Below are 16,634 nucleotides of genomic sequence, written 5' to 3' on the forward strand. Positions count from 1 at the left end.
TGGAGGATATTCCAAGCAGTATGAGTAATCTCAACATTCGAGATTCTCTTAAATTCCTCCATAGAAACAGCGTTAAAAATCGCATTCATAGGCTTGTTATTAAACGAAGCTGCTTCTTTCTGAGAAGTTTCCCACTCACTAACAGGAGTAGTGGGCTTCTCCCATCCATATTCAACGGAGTTCCACACCCTCTCATCAATGGATTTCAGGAATGCTTTCATCCTTACTTTCCAGTAAGCATAATTATTCCCATCAAAGTGAGGAGGAATAACTAGAGAGTGTCCGTGTTCCATGACAACAGGGGTTAAGGATCAGCTCAGTGATCAAAGGATCAACAATAAAAAAGCTACCCGCTCTGATACCATTTGATAGTTTTTAGACCCCTAAAACAATTGATTAAACCTAGGTAATTAACCAAGTTGTTACTTAGTCCAATTAAACAAGTCTAGGTTATCACAATATAAAAGATCAAATCATGTAAAGCAGCGAAAAATAAATAACACAACATATGATCACCCAGGAAACCAAATCGGTAAAAACCTAGGGAGGATTTGACCTAGCTATTCTCAAGGTAAACTTGAATCCACTATCTTGAAAGAATCGAAATTCATACAATAAGACTTACAAGCCCCCACGCTTGACTTCTTATTACTACCAACCAGTAGAACTTACTGACACGACCACGTGCAAGCTCCAAATCCACGGACTCCTTCTTTCTTTGATTCCCACCAGCTACAAGCACACCCGCTTGTGTTTTCTTTAAGTTTCAATGGCAGCAACTGAATTGATCATCAAGGTGTAGAAAATATCTTCTCCTTGAAAACTCTAAGTTTGTGTAAAGGAAAGCTCCTCTAAATCTCACAAGAGATTTACACAAATCGCAAATATGAGCAACACTAAAACGTGGCTAGGGTTTGTCTTTTATACTTAGGACAAATAAGAAACCCTAAAAACGTTTTAAAACAAATAGGGCTGAGTTGGACGAATCTGCAGAAAAACATTCTGCCCGAGCTTCGATCGGTCGAGCCCGAGCTTCGATCGATCGAGCCAGGCCGAAAGGCACAGTGCTTCCTGCTTTAACTCGATTCCAACTTTACATTGACACATAACTTTGAGTTAGCTTTAAACACTTCTAAACACATTGTTTTGATCATGGTTTGCCAACAATACACATTAGAGTTCTAAATACATAAAAACCTAAACTTTAGAACCTAACAGTCGTGATGAGAGGTTTGTCAACATCTATTTGCACACACAATCGAGCAAACCTTGCTCTAGACTCCTTTGTCGTTTGTGTGTCAATTCTTAGCACGTTTCCAATGGACCTTCCTATCTGAAGGAGAGCCTCGGCATTGTAATATTCGATTGGTAACTGATTCAACCTTACCCAGACTGCGACGGAAGACATGCTGGCCAACTCTAGTTTGAAATTTGGTTCCCACGATCTGATTGAGAGGAAGTATCCACTCACGAACCATGGCCCTTTCTTAAGAACATTCTCATAATCTTCCCTCAGTGATAGTCTGACTAAGAAAAAACCATATCCTAACCCAACACAATCCAGCCTCCCTGTTGGTTTCCACAAGGATAACAGCTTTGCTTGAAGAAAGCTAAAACCCACGTCTCTCCCATAAACCTTAACTATGAGCACTCTAGCCCAGGAGTTCCAGATTTGCTGTTTGAAATCTTTCGACAACCTGACAGCAGCGAATCCCTCTCGAAGAGTTTCTACCTCATCATTAGACCCTTTGTCATCATCCATGGCATCACCGAAGCTGAAAGCTTGCGTGAATGCCCCTAGTATCTCCCCTAAAAGCTTAACTCTGAACAAGCCTTGGTTGGTCCATCCTCCCAACCTATGACTCGGAGATGAAGACCCCGACACCTAGCCTCTCTCCAACTCCACAAAGCAATCATTCTTAACTTTTTTCATGCCGCAAGTCAGCTCATCTTTTTCCTTGCGTGAAATATGGATACCTTCTGTTTGCACAAAATAAATATTTTTTATTTATATTTGAACTCTCATCTCTCCTTAGAGATCAAAGGACAATGAATTTAAGAACCAAATTGCAATATATTATTGGATTAAATCTTATATTAAAATATCTTTACCCATAAGCCGAATCTGAATCATACAATATATAATATTCATCCCAAAAAAAAAAAAAAAAACATTAACTCTACCTTGGGAACAAATCATAACAAAACAATGTTAAATCAAATCATAATGGACTAAGGGATAATATCTATAACAATATTAATATGAAGTTAATTATAAAATTATACTATCAATCTCATAATTTATTCAAAACTATTGAAGACCGTTAATAATATATTATATTTTAACTATAAAACAATAAACTAATTAACTATGCATGGCTAATTCTTTTATATAAAAAAATAACTAAGGCTATTTTTTTATATAGAAATATTGCTAATTTAAACTCCAAGTCTGTACGATACCTGGATCTACAACTATAATATATGTGGGGGGATGAGGATCCAAAATAGGTAAATAGGCGGTCAAGATTATTTCCTAGGAGCTAAAATCTATAAATCGATCTAGGGCGGAGATCTCACGACTTGAAGAGAGATTGGGGCAACTTGCTTGATGAAAATTCTGAGGACATACTTTGGACCTTGGAAGGACGAGCACTAGTTGTATAAGGGGCACAGAGCTAAACCACCTAAAGGAAAGAAAACTGATTTGGCACGAAATGTGAGAAGGATGAAGAAAGAAAGCTATAGAAGTCATCCCCTCCGAATTAAATACAAGACAACTACTTCTCTGGCCGCATTAATGAGGAAGTAACCATGAATAGTGGTGGCACAACTAAGATTTTAGTGTAAAGTTTACTGGTATGTTCTGGATGGGATAAGAATGGTAGGAGTGTGATCCCAACCCTCCAAGTGTAGAAACCAGATGCATTTAATTTGGATATATAAAGCAAGATAAAACATCTGAAGAGGGAGAGGAAAAAAGGGAGTAAAAAAGAAAGAAAGAAAGAGAGTTCATCTATTTTGTAATATCTTCCTCGGAGTAGACCTGAGGATCAACACTTGTTTTTTTTTTTTAATTAACTTTCAAATGAACATCAATGAAATAAATATCATATCTCTCTTAATTCTATAACATAAGCCTTCTTGATCTTTGTATTGGGTATTCTAAAATAGACTTGACTTCCCATCTCTAAAGAAATTAATTGTGATAGCAAACAGCAAACTCATCCTTTAAGTCTTAAAGTTTGTTCTTTTGCTTTTTGCATGCCACAATATACATAATGAAAATCGTTGATTATTGACATAATTGATTATTGATACCATGTATAATTTTATAATATAAAAAAATAAAAACATTATATTTTTTATTGGACAAAGTTTTGTTACAAAATAAGTCACAACCTTATTCAATATCTTTTTATTGGAAGTGAAATTTAACAAATTCACCGTTGGATTACATCTTCTTCTTATATCTTTCATGTTTGCCAAATTTCTAGAAAATTAAAGATTAATAGCTATGTCATCAAGAAATTGTTTAAGTTGTATTTTTGTAGTTTCAAATTATGCATAAAATATAAGTTTATAGATCATATAGTAAATAATATCCGATTGATACAAAATTTGACATGTGTATTAAGAGTATAAAGAACATACAATTTAATAGTTAGATTTTCAAAATACATAGCAATATTTATTTTATTGACTAAAGTTGTAGTCATAGGCTACAACAAATTTTGTAGCTAAATTTTGTCTTTTTTTATTTACCACGTGCACTAAATGGGAATTCTCATTCTGCTATCAAAATATAAAAGTTTCAATCATACTTAAGAAAACTTTTCAATTTTAGGAATCTTCTTCCTCAATTTTATTTGTTTTTTGGTTGTTGGGGTTTTATGGAATCTAGGAATGCAAAATGATAATGGTTCCCTTCCCCTTGTCACCATCTAATAATAATTAATAGGATAAATTATTGATGCCGCTCTTATTGTCAAAACAATCTCTTTCTTCAACTACATCTTAATGATAGGTGACGTTGGTACATGTAATATCATCAATTTCTACTAAATAAATGAAAACACTTCTTAAAACTAACCATAAGAAAGGGTTTTTTTTTTTTTTTTTTTAAATTATTTTTTAAAAATTTTTTAGAAAGCACGAATACTTTATTTAGGATGTCATATCCATGTATTTACTTTGTACCCGTGTCATACTGGTACTTTCATGTTATAATTTTTTAAAAATTACTCGTGTCACAGTGTCTTACCTGTGTCTGTATCCGTATCCGTGTCTGTGTTCGTGCATTTTAGGTTTTTTTTAGAGATAATTTCAATTTATAGTATTTACTTAGGGTATATTTGGATACCACTTATCTTGCTGAAATTAAAAAATTATTACTAAAAGTACTGTAGATAAAAGTAAAAGTTAGTTGAAATAGTACAATGAGCACATGAATAATGCCAAAAAATACAGTAGGACTATGAATAGTAATAAAAATAAACTAAATAGTAAAATAATTTTAATTTTTCATTTAAATCAAAACCCACAATTAATAATTATTTTTTATAATCATATCAAGACATTGGTTAGTTTTGGAATAAGCTAAGATTCAACAAAGATCTTTAAGACTATGTACTATAGTCTATTCGGATGGTATGCATGATTTGCCTAAATTATTAACTAATTCATTTGCGCTTGCTGCTACAACAACAACAACAACAACGACGACGAACAAAATTTCCCACACGGAGAGAGAGAGAGAGAGAGAGAGAGAAAGAAAATGTCTACCAACGCAGTGTCAATGTGTTTTAATCCGTTAATTCAGTTGAAAATGCGACCCCAATTCCCCGCCAAAAAAACAACCTCAAAATCCACATCAATCTCTGCTCGCAATCAAAATTCTCAAACTCCCACAAATCAACAGCAACAACAACTCAACCTCTCCGTACTTCGCTTCACTCTCGGTCTCTCTCTCTCTGTCTGTCTATAAATATGTGTGTGTATTTTTAATGTATGTGCTTTGTAATTATTAATTTTAAGGTTGTTTTTGTTGTTGGGGTTTCAGGTATACCTGGGTTGGACGAGTCTTATTTACCCAGATGGATCGGGTACGGGTTTGGTTCGCTTCTCATTCTCAACCATTTCGTGGGTTCAGATTCTTCTACTACCACTCTGCCACAGCTTGTGAGTCACCCACCAAACCCTTTTCTTTCTTTCTTTCTTTCACTTCTTGGGTTTTCCTTTGAATTTTGTTTTTTGGGTTTCAACAGAGAATAGAAGCTCTGGGTCTTTCATTGGCAGCATTCTCAATTGTAATTCCCTATCTTGGAAAATTTCTCAAGGTAATTTTCTGCTTTTACTTTTTCATCACTTGTAACTTGTATGGTTTTGTCATTACTTGATGATTTTCAGTTTATTTTTTGGGGGACGCTGTTCATTTTATAACATTCTGTTCTAGTTTTTTGGGGTTGATATTGAATAAATCTAGCACACACTTAATTTCACGAGATACAAAAAAGTGGTTGATTATGAGTGGTGAACACTTTTTGCCCAACACTTTTTACATGGACCCTTAAACTTTTTTTTTTTAACCACTCACAATCGACCACTTCAACAAGTAGTGAAATTGGGTGTGTCCGTGGTATTGTTGGTTCATATTAGCTCGAGTTTGATGGATTGGATTATTATAAGCGCAAATCCCACTTTCCCCCCTTTAAATATGGTGCAATTGCAATGTCCCCCCTTAACTACTGAATTAAGCAATTACCCTCCTAAACTATTGGTAATAAGCACTTCGGCCATTGCTGATAGGATTTACATCAAAAATTTTGAAATTTTTTTACTTTTCCTTTAAATGTGACGGAAATCCTAACAGCTAGAAGCAATATGCTTATTACCATTAGTTTAGGGGGGAGACTGCAACTGCACTAGAGTCAAGGGGAGAAAGTGCAATCAACCCATTTTTGGATGCTCGGACAAATCCCTTTGACCTGTGCTAACATATTGTGCTTAAATGACTTGTTATAGAGATTTTCATTTAGAGATGTGAAGGGCTTAAAACTCTTTTTGGTGTCTATGATACCAGTTAGGGGAGTCCAGACAAATTTGTTAAGGCTGAAGGCATGCAGTTGTAGCCTAATTTTCAATTCGAAATTGAATTTGACTTTCGTAAAAAGCTATCTTCCTTAAGCTGGAGAAGTCGGATGTGAAGTTTCTCTGAAGATAGAAATTCATGGTGTGTTTTACATGCCAACAGTTCCTATATACTTTGTGCCACCCTGCAATTGTTTGAAATTATTGGCTATAATTCAAATGTTTGTAGTCACATGCTCTGGAAAGATTGAAGATTGCCAAAATGATTTAGTTAATGGTTTCATTAGAACATAGATGATGGAATAAACAATGATAATAAATTTATGTTATGGTTAAGACGAGTTAATAACATCTCCAGATTAAAAGAAAAAAAAAGTACACGGAAAACAAATAAAATGCCCCCCACTCTATCGGGCAGTGTGAATGTCCAATTCATGCTAAATATTATTGATGGTAATACAACGAAGTGTAATATGTTGAGAGATTGAACCCAAGAATCCACACACATAATAATTCATAATTATGCAATGCCACCATTAGCTCAGTGCTATTGATCCCTACTTAGTACTTAATATATTGGTAAACCAGGTAATGTAAATTTTTTTGCAGGGTGCTAGTCCAGCTGATCAAGCAACTATCCCTGAAGGCACTGAGCAAATATTTGTCATGTCACAAAATATATCAGATAGTTTGAAGGAGGACCTGGCTTGGGCAACATACATCTTGCTTCGCAATACAAACACCATAGCTGTGGTATATCATCCCATTATCATGTATTACTTTTGTAATCAAACACTTGGAAATGGGCCATGCAAGAGAGGGTTTGGGGGGGGGGGGGGGTGCGTACTATGAATTATGTACTTATGAAGTTTTGCATGAGAGCTTTATTTTATTTTAAATTTTTATGTAGGCTAAAATTCGTTATAAATATGAATGTTATTTTCAAGTTATCAATCTTTCTGAAGCATTTATTGTTTCATATTTTCAGTTAATTTCATTTCGAGGAGAATTATGTGCGCGTGGCTACTGGAACACACCGGAAGAGGTATCAAAAACAAATTTACTTGCTTGGTTTAGAAGACAGATGGGAAGGATTGGCCTGGAAAATATAAAGGATACTCTTTATTTTCCTCAGAGCTCAGGTAACCATAAGTTGGACATCATTTTATTTATTTGGTAAAGAAAATAATTTAAAATTTGTGACTGGATCTTGTTAATTTAACATGGAAGTAAAAAAAAAAAAAAATCTATAAATCAGATTATTACAAGGATATAAAAATTTATCTTCCCCTATGTAGCTACAAACACAAAGGATGAGCAAGTTGAATTGTTAAGCACAAAATTATCAATTTACGTTTGAATAGAAATATATAGTTAATGGAAATCTTTATTTGTTCTTCCAAGTTTTAAGATATGGTATATAGTTCCTTTTTCCTCTGAAATTTATTTGGTTGGCAAAATCATTTGCATTCTAATGGTCCTATTTTCACTGTTTAAAAGTGTATTGCTTCTCTGTGTAGCTGTTGTTTTTGAATGAAATTTCACTTTTTGGTTATGAGTTTTTCTGTTGGAGATGTCAGCTACCCTTGCTGGTTGGGTCTCATACTGATATTTCCAGATACGTGGGTATATTCCTTCCTGAAATATTGTCCCACTTCAATTCCCTTCCCCTGCTTACCTACCTAAATGGATTTTCTTGGCATTAGCAGGCTCTCTCATAAATTCTTGCTAGGAGAAAATATAGCTTCTTTTTTCATTTCTGCATATAACACACACTACACATGCCCACAAGAGGTCTTTTGGATGTGTTCTTTTCTCAATTTTGAAAAAGAACTAGAACTGAGGTCAGAAGGAGATTGATCTGTTTTTTTCAATCCTTCAACCAAATCCATGCTCTTTATCATTATTAGGTGCAGCAATCCCCTTGGGTTACTTGAAGAAATAGTTATTATTTATCATGTACTTTTATTCCCATTGCTTTTATTTTCTATTTTTAAAGAAGAAGAGATGATAAAGATGATTTTCTGCAGTATGCAGAATATTTATCCTTTTGAACTTTGGAGTGCTAGACCTTTGTTTTAACTTTTAAAAACATAAAACAACATTCCACTCAACACCTAATATAATGTATTACTTGTAAGGTTGTAGTGGTTTCCTTTGATTGTTAGTGACACATAAATGTCATTTCCTTGTCAAATTGGCGAAAATCAATATGAGATTCTTTTTGTATACATTTTTTGTTGAGTAATGCATAAGCCATTTTGGACTGCTGCTATCCAGAGTGCTCAACTTCTTTTACTTTGTTAATTTACAACAATAAAGTTGTTTGTATTTAGCTGTGGTTATTTAAACTCTTTCCTTTAGTTTTCTTGGGGTGATATGAAGGTTTGATTAATATTTTCAGATTCTGTACTTTGGGAGATGTTACCCAAGGGGACTCGTTCTCTCCTGGTAGAGCCAGTGCTACAAGTTCGAAACTCTGGTGCCAATCAGATGGAAAAGATTGAAGGGTTTGTCCTGTTGGCTTCAGGCATGAGCTATGCATATAGTGATAAAGATAGAGCCTGGATAGGAGCTCTTGCAAACAAATTTGGAGGTAAGAACTTGTCTATGGATTTGTAAGAAATTTTGAACAAGTTATGGATGTGTTATATCAACATAAAGTTCTATTTGAAAGATTTTCTTTCTTATTACTGTGTGCATGCCTTTGTCATGACCGGTTACGCAGGTGCAGTCTGAAAATGGCTATTGGTTTTTTAGTTTAATCCAGCATTGGCAGATTGGCTAGATTGGGCCTCTTTTTTTATTTCACACAGAAACATTAGAAGGAAAGCAACTGTGCACAACTTGCTTGAGAGGAGAGCCAAATACCATAATCACTATCTATTTTTAATGTTTTTCAGCATCAAAAGAGTGAGGAAGAAGAGTAAAAAGAAACATTATCAAAGCATGTATCTGTTTGGTTTGTATGCTACATTGGTGATCAGCTCAGCAATTCTAGAGAAGTCACCAATTATGAAAGGATGCGATTTATATGATAATAGCGGAGTCATCATTCCTTTAAAATCATCAATATTCAAAATTCCAAGAAAGAAGTGTGTAATTTGTTCCTTGAACTATGCATGTCCTTGGAAACCTGGCATTTTGCAGAGATCAAGTCACCAAGAAGCATTAACGTTCTCTTGATTTTTGGTAATCCTGTTAAATGTTGATCTCTCTAAATCTTTCCATCATATACCCTGGTCATGATAGTCATGATCATACAGAACTGATTTTTTATGTGATAAATGACCAGATGAAATATGATATTGATGATGTGGTTTTATTTATTTATTTTTTATGAGGTAATAAATTATAATTTATAATGTGCTGAGTATCCAGTTTTAGTTGTTCTAGACCTCACCTAAGAATTCACTCTAATCTGCCAGACTTTCAGAAGCAATCTTGCTGAGAACCCCATAAAAAGTTAAATCTCATCATCTCATATTTGCCATACTTTCAAAAAACATCGTGCTTCTCCTCCATTCATTCAACAACTGATTGATTGAATTTAATTCCTTCTTATTTTTAATTGCAAATGCCTTTAGGAGAAAGATGTTTTTTCACCTTGGCCAAACCATAATGTTTAAATGTTATGGGGATTCTTGATAGAATATCCGTTTCTAATTGTAAAATTAAATAATCACTTGGACAAAGTATTGTTTCCTCAAGACTTTAGTATAATATCATTGTTAATGTATATATTTTTAGATTGGCAGCTCTGACTAATACTAAGTCCTCAAATGCAAAACTTGGCCTTCGCATGGGATGTGTGTGAAACTGTGGCTGTACCCCTTAAAAATTGTTGAATCTGTTTTTTCCTTATTAATTTTAACTTGTGGTTGACAATTTAATTAGTTATTTTCATTAAATTTTCAAGTTCAATATGTATTATCTATGCTGGAAAGGATTATAATAAGATCCATAATGGTGAAACATATTATATAGTCTTGATCAAACATATCTATGCTCTAGTGTCTGGATGATCTAAGCAGGTCCAATGTAATGGGATCTTCTTCAGGTTCTGTAATGGAAGTAGATACAAGTGATGTGTTATGACCTAAAATATTATATTTCCATTTCTTTACTTGGATAGGGAGCAAGACTTAAAAAAAAAAAAAAAAAAAAAAAAAAAAAAAACCCTAAATAGTGCAAGAGTGAATGCACTATTTATTTTATTTTATTTTTTCAATTGTTTTAAACAGTATATAGAAGAGAATGCATTAGTGATGGTTATTGCTCAAGAAAGGAAATTTTCTCCTAAATTCTATTGCTAGAGCTGAAATTAGTTGCAATGAGGTACAAATAGTCTTGGGACTTCTACAGCTGGTTGGTTAAAGTAGCTCTTGCAAGATTTTGATCATTATTCTAGTCCCTTGAACTGAAAGTAATCATTTGGAGCCAAGTAACAGATAAATTGCCAGAAGTATCTGCTTTGATTATATTGACTATGTGATATCTGAGAAAAGACTTTGCAATCTATGCATGAAAATCGGCCTTCATTAATCATGTTGTATTCCAATTGTATTCCACAAAACTTTAATGTCTCTCATATGTTCAGTAAATTACAACTCATTAAAAGAAAAGAAAAGGATTTTTCCCCCTCTGCTGTTTCTCTTATCTGACCTTCCTCTTTCAAATCTTTGTTTGCAGGATGATATGGTATGGATCTTTTGATTAACACCCAGGTTAAGGTTCCAGATTTTGGAGATAGAAGTAGTGGTGTTCTACAAAAATTTCTCCAAGCCATACACCAGATTCTGCAAGAATAATGAAGAAGGGAAGGACTATTCTTACTTTGGAGATGGACAAAAGCAGAATGCTTGAAGAAAATAAAAGATAAAATGGTATTTGATTGGTTACCTTAAGGCGCACGACCTTTCTAATGGCCAAGATTAGGCCTGGCATGAGACATTGCACATTAGTGATATCATGTTTGAGAGAGTAAATCTGTGGCAAGCAGTATTTAAGGATCAGATTAGCAGGGTAATAAAGGTAAATTGTTCAAGTCCATACTTCTCAAAACAAAAACAAAAAAGGAAAACCACAAACGCACCTCTCCTGGGCCAGAGAAGTGGACTGTTGTACTGGAAACCAATCCTGGAAGGACTAAGCTGTGCACTCGAACCCCATCTTCTCCTAGAACTTGACCCCTTGCCTTTCAGGAAAACAGAAAAATAATGTGATTTGTTTTAAATGGGCTTCTGTCAAATGTTTCATACTGATTTGATTTTATAAAATCTAGACCTTTCATCTTTATTTTAATTTTTCTTTTTCATTTACAATTTTGCTATAACATACATACATAAGCCTATATAAGCCTCAAATCCCAGATCCCAAGGGTAAGACCTCTTTGTGATTTAGATTCAATCTAGGACCAATTTAAATGAATTCTCTGTTGGGCTTACCAGAACGTCAGTTGAAATATCTTGTCTATTGTAGATCTGGCCAAGATTGGAGAGGTTATTGGCAATCTGGGTGGCATTTGGCGATGGAAGATCCTGGCCATCAAAGACAATTTTAGTATTTAGTGTGCAAGGTATTGTTATCTCTTACTAGAACTTGGATTCAATTGTTAAATATATGATGGCAGAGAGTAAGCAATGCATAGTCTAATATTTGTCGGGTAGTGTCTGCATTTAGGTATGCTTATTTACAAACGGAGAATACTTTATGGAACACATAAATGAATAATTAAATGGGAAAAAATAAAAATGGTTGAAGAATGGATTTCAAATGAGGTATATGCACATCATATGTGAATGCTGCAATATAAAATTTTCTTTTCCTAGCATTTGGGCTGACATATCAATCAATAAGATTCAAAATGATTAAAATGACCCAGAATGGTAGTTCAACTCATTTTTTCTTGATGCATACACACACACACACACACACACCAAGAAATAGGTGACTGTAATGGCATAATGTAGCAAAATGTTCGATTATTATTATTTTCCCTTTTCTGGTACTTCTTACTTAATATACAAGTTTGTCAGAAGCTGTCTAAAGATCATCATAACCTTTCAAGTATTGTAAATAAAAAGAAAAACTAATTGGAAAAGACAGATGAAAGGATTAGTAAATTGCTATATATTTAAGATGTTCTAAAGAGTGTTGGGTCTATATTTGTTTTCCAAATATGTTTATGTGAAAAATTCCTTTATGAACTTTCTTAAAAATAAACTCTGAAACAGTTACATAGATATTCATGGAATCTGAATGACTTTTCTTGACTAGTTAAAATCTTATAAGTAAAACGATCTGTATTACCGCTGGACTTGCCCTTGATTCCACAATTTCAACGTTGTTGTAGTGGAAGGAAGCCGATATTGCTGCTTGTTGGAGAAGTATAGATCCTATGGATAGAGTCGGAGCAACAAGACAACCCTGAGAGCAGCAGAGATTGAAATATTGAATGCCAAAAAGAAGAAAGAAATAGTTGAAATGTTTTAAGATGTAAAACTCAAATTGAAAAATCAAGGCCAGTTCAACTGTTATAACCTCTCACCCTGTGCTCACCGTGCTGGCTTTCTCACATAATCCGGACAATGCAGCTACCGTATCAAGCTTAATTCGAGGCACATGAACTACACTTTTCATCCCAAATGCTGTTGCCTAATAGGATATAGAAACGAGCCATAGGCAATTAGATTAGATTTTGTAATGCTTTATAAGTTCAATTATAAAATACTTCTGTTATGAATCAGATTTTTTTTTTTAATAAATATTTTTATTTTAAATTAAGGGAGATTTTACGTTTTACCTGTTTCACATTGTCATATACTGTCGAAGGGTCAGTGAAATCAATGACAACTCCTGTTGCTTTTGACTACCAAAATGGAGTATAACTGTATAAGGTTAATTTTACTAAACCCTGAGAGACATAGAGAGGTCATTTGAGTATTACATTACCTGAGATATGGAACCTAATACCATGGTGAGGTCATTTATTATGGGAATTTCTAGAGGCTCTTCCATGTCACATACCTACTTAAAGAATGAAAAAAGATCACAAGGGGTTGGGAAAAAACATAAGTTTCATGAATAAAGACCCCCAATAAGCAATCAGCAAATTAGTAAAAGAAAGGAAACCTTCCCAATATCTTCTCCTACTAGATATGAATCCACTGCACCAGCCACCTCCATTCCTCTAGCTTTAGTCACTGCAATTACTGCTGCCCTTCCTATTTCCTTTGCTGCTCCATTTACAATAACCTATACCTCACATGACAGAGAGAGAGAACTCAGTTTCAAATATAATTTTGTATGGAGGAAAAAGAAAAAAGAGACATTGAAGTGTTACCTTGACATTACTTTGAGAGGGCTGCATTGAGCAAAGGATGGAAGGTCTAGCTTTAGTACTTGGAGAACTCTTGTAGACTGTAGGGTGAAAGTGACAGCTCAAGGTTGCCATGGCTGTTCAAAAGCTCTACTACTTCGAAGCCGAACTGGGTCTTCTTCATAAGAGGATAAGCCTGTTTTCCTAACCATATGCTACTTTTTGTATTGAGATAAGGTTTATGAGCTTTTATTGGTCAGTTTTTGGAGGGAATTCTATAGCCTGACAAGGATGCATGTTTTGTAATTTTTCCTAGCAGCTAATGCCGAGTGGCACATGTGTGGCAAAGGAATCGTGCTAAATAACTACCGCAGAGTAACAATTTATCAGATTCTCTATAAAAAAAACAAAAAATAAGTAACAAATTAACAATTACTAGCTTGCTGGATCAATAAGAATAATAATAATTACCTTTTTTTTTATACACCAATAGTTGAAGGTAGAGATTTGAATCCTGGATATTTCTGTTGAAAATGTTAAAAGGGGGGGGGGGGGGGGGAAATTGAATCCTAGATGTCTTCGTTGGAAACACTAAGAGGTGGCAACTAGTTGAGTTATAAGGCTCTTGCTGTTGGGGAGATAAACACATTGGGGAGCTTCCTTGAATAATTAATGTAACATATAGAGACACACTTTAACCCAAAATGCCTAAGCTCAATGGGTATGTGCTCAATTATGTTATATTAACTACTCATTCTTTTAATCTTTATCCAATGTGGGACTTTACTCACACTTGTACACCCAACAATCTGCCCCTCACGTGTGAGTCTTTACCTCTCTATGAGTTTCAAGACCTCTCTGTGGGCCATGAATAAGTCCTACTCGCTCCCCCTTGCCTAATGAGCTTTTTCCTTTACTAGTGCATCATCCATGCGCCTTCATGTGTCAACCCCGCACATCTTTTATCCTCCATGGGAACCTCACACCTCATCGTTGTCTAGCACCATTGACAATAATACTCTTTTGTTGGGCCTTTTCCAAGATCGTTTGTGTGGGTTTTATGGACTTGCTTGGTGTAATATACTGTCCCCACTCTAATTGTAAAAGGGACCCGCCATGCTCTATTTGAGAAAGGGCTTTAAGTATACACACCCCGTTCCTACTCCAACTACAAAAGGAACCTCGATAACCTTGCCACATTTGCCCCACACCACCATGGGCTCTGACACCACTTGTTGGGAAGATAAACACATTGGGGTGCTTCCTTGAATAATTAATATAACATATAGAGACAAACTTTAACCCAAAAGGCCTAAGCCCAATGGATATGTGTACAATTATATTATATTAACTACTCATTTTCTATCAACGCATGCGGTGGTTACTCCACAAGTATAAATGCTTGTGAGGTGTGGGGGGTAAGAGTTAGAGTTCAAGTCTCCAGGAGGGAGTTTCACACACATATACTCTTAGATTAGGCTAGAGTAGAAATTCTATATTGTAAAAAAAAAAAAAAAAAAACTACTCATTTTCTAATCTTTATTCAATGTGGGACTTTATTCACATGTGTACACCCAACACTTGCATCTTGGCAATACTAGCATTACATTAATACACATGTTTGATGCATGGGTTAACTAAAGAATATATATTAAAAAAATCATTAATATCAAATTTAAGTAATAAAATCAAAATTAAAATAAAAGAAAAAAAATATTCTTAAGTTACATAAAGAAAACGCATAATGTGAAAACAGATTCCAAATTTTACTTAATTATTAAAATAATTTAAAATAAGTAACGTACCTTTTTAAAGTTCTTGAAATTTTTAATAATAAAATTCCTAATTTTTAAATTTGTTGGAACTTCAATAATAGAGTTTCACATAGAACAAATGATTTTAATATAGTTTAATGCATTTATAATAATAAACCACATGATTAGAGTTTGTTGCATAATGTGTAACACTTATGTTACACATGGTATTGGATGAGACCCAATTTTTATTGGATTAAATTAAATATGATATTTTGAAAAATATTAAATCCATGAATTGGATGAGAACAAACAAAAAGAGTGTCCCCAGTTTTGTATCCTGCAATTAGCACTTCTTTGACGTTGTTTGACAGCAAGGAATTAAATTACTTGGGTAATAAACTTAGCACCATGTTTGGTAACAACCTCAAAAAAAAAAAGAAAAAGAAAAAAAAAAGAAGACAATGGGGGAAAGGAAAGGAAATAGAAAAGGGAAGTGAGAGAAAAATAAATACTTTTCCATATGTTTGTTTGAATGAAGAGAGGAAAAGAAAGGGGGAAAAGAGAGAACAAGTGGAGAATATCATAAGTGAGTTTCTTAATACAATAGCTTTGCAACAAGAATATAATTTTAAGTCCATATCTCTTTATATTGGTTATGAATGAACGTACTAGACGGATTGAAGATGAACTTCCTTATTGTATGTTCTTTTGTAGATGATATAGTTCTAGTAAATTAAACTAGACATGAAGTTAACTCCAGGTTGAAAAACTAGAGGGATACTCTGAAATCTAGAGGCTTAAAGGGTAAGTAACTCTAAAATAAAGTACATGACGTGTAACTTTAATAAAAGAAGAAATAAAGATTATATAGTAGTGAGATTTGACTATTAAAAGGTATTGGAGAGTTAGCATTTTAATATTTTGGATCAATAATTTCAGTGTGAAGAGAAAAAAATTGTGAATTATTGAATAAGAGTAAGGTGGATGAAGCATACATGTGCATTAGAAGTATGGCGTGATTGTAGAATATCTATTAAGTTCAAGAAAAAAAAAGTTTTATAAGACTGTTATAAGATTAGCTACACTATATTGTATAAAAAATTCTTCTCTCCTTGTGTTTGTGTTAAAATACTTAGTATTTTCAAAAGAAAAAACAGTGGGTTAATCCCATATGGAAAAATGAGTATGAGTTAAAGATGTTTAAAATTTGTGCTATGTATCCAAGAATTAGGCCATTTTGGATATGCACCACTGTCAGTTTCTTTAAGACATTATTCCCTCTCCCCTTGTATGTTCATAAAACGGAAAGGTTTTGCTACATACAAGTATGTAGCAATTGCTGCATACAAGGTTATATGGCAGCAAAAAAAAGAGACAAGTGTCTTTGGGACCACCTGATCATGTGCATTACATATAATTCTTGAACATATGTTGCTTTCTTTTTGCTGTCACAAAACCTTGTATGT

The 16,634-nt window shown here is 34.0% G+C and overlaps 3 protein-coding genes across 6 annotated transcripts; 1 reads left to right on the forward strand and 2 right to left on the reverse strand.

Moving 5' to 3' along the window:
- Positions 1 to 1,204: 1,204 nt before the first annotated feature.
- On the reverse strand, positions 1,205 to 1,762 carry LOC126700774 (uncharacterized). The gene has a single exon (XM_050398962.1). The coding sequence runs from the start codon at positions 1,760 to 1,762 to the stop codon at positions 1,205 to 1,207; it is 558 nt and encodes a 185-aa protein (XP_050254919.1).
- A 2,912-nt stretch (positions 1,763 to 4,674) lies between these two features.
- On the forward strand, positions 4,675 to 12,892 carry LOC126698986 (protein COFACTOR ASSEMBLY OF COMPLEX C SUBUNIT B CCB2, chloroplastic). 4 transcript variants are annotated; one of them, XM_050396531.1, is made up of 10 exons: positions 4,676 to 4,961; positions 5,063 to 5,181; positions 5,268 to 5,339; positions 6,700 to 6,843; positions 7,079 to 7,232; positions 8,495 to 8,686; positions 8,819 to 9,282; positions 10,783 to 11,124; positions 11,572 to 11,668; positions 12,446 to 12,892. In XM_050396531.1, the coding sequence occupies exons 1-7, from the start codon at positions 4,778 to 4,780 to the stop codon at positions 8,827 to 8,829; spliced, it is 876 nt and encodes a 291-aa protein (XP_050252488.1). In that variant the 5' UTR covers positions 4,676 to 4,777; the 3' UTR covers positions 8,830 to 9,282; positions 10,783 to 11,124; positions 11,572 to 11,668; positions 12,446 to 12,892. The 4 variants fall into 4 exon arrangements, with proteins under 4 accessions (XP_050252486.1, XP_050252488.1, XP_050252487.1 ...); XM_050396530.1 differs by having other exon boundaries at positions 8,994 to 9,282; XM_050396532.1 differs by lacking the exon at positions 8,819 to 9,282 and having other exon boundaries at positions 4,677 to 4,961.
- LOC126698985 (dihydrodipicolinate reductase-like protein CRR1, chloroplastic) lies at positions 10,610 to 13,638 on the reverse strand. The gene is made up of 10 exons (XM_050396528.1): positions 13,436 to 13,638; positions 13,225 to 13,347; positions 13,045 to 13,119; positions 12,896 to 12,961; positions 12,652 to 12,747; positions 12,403 to 12,519; positions 11,538 to 11,630; positions 11,186 to 11,287; positions 10,993 to 11,079; positions 10,610 to 10,889 (listed from the first exon to the last, which is right to left on the reverse strand). Exons 1-10 carry the CDS (start codon positions 13,544 to 13,546, stop codon positions 10,857 to 10,859), a joined length of 903 nt encoding a protein of 300 aa, XP_050252485.1. The 5' UTR covers positions 13,547 to 13,638; the 3' UTR covers positions 10,610 to 10,856.
- Positions 13,639 to 16,634: the final 2,996 nt, after the last annotated feature.

The sequence above is a fragment of the Quercus robur genome, chromosome 9 (assembly GCF_932294415.1).
Source record: "Quercus robur chromosome 9, dhQueRobu3.1, whole genome shotgun sequence".
NCBI classification, from domain to species: Eukaryota; Viridiplantae; Streptophyta; class Magnoliopsida; order Fagales; family Fagaceae; genus Quercus; species Quercus robur.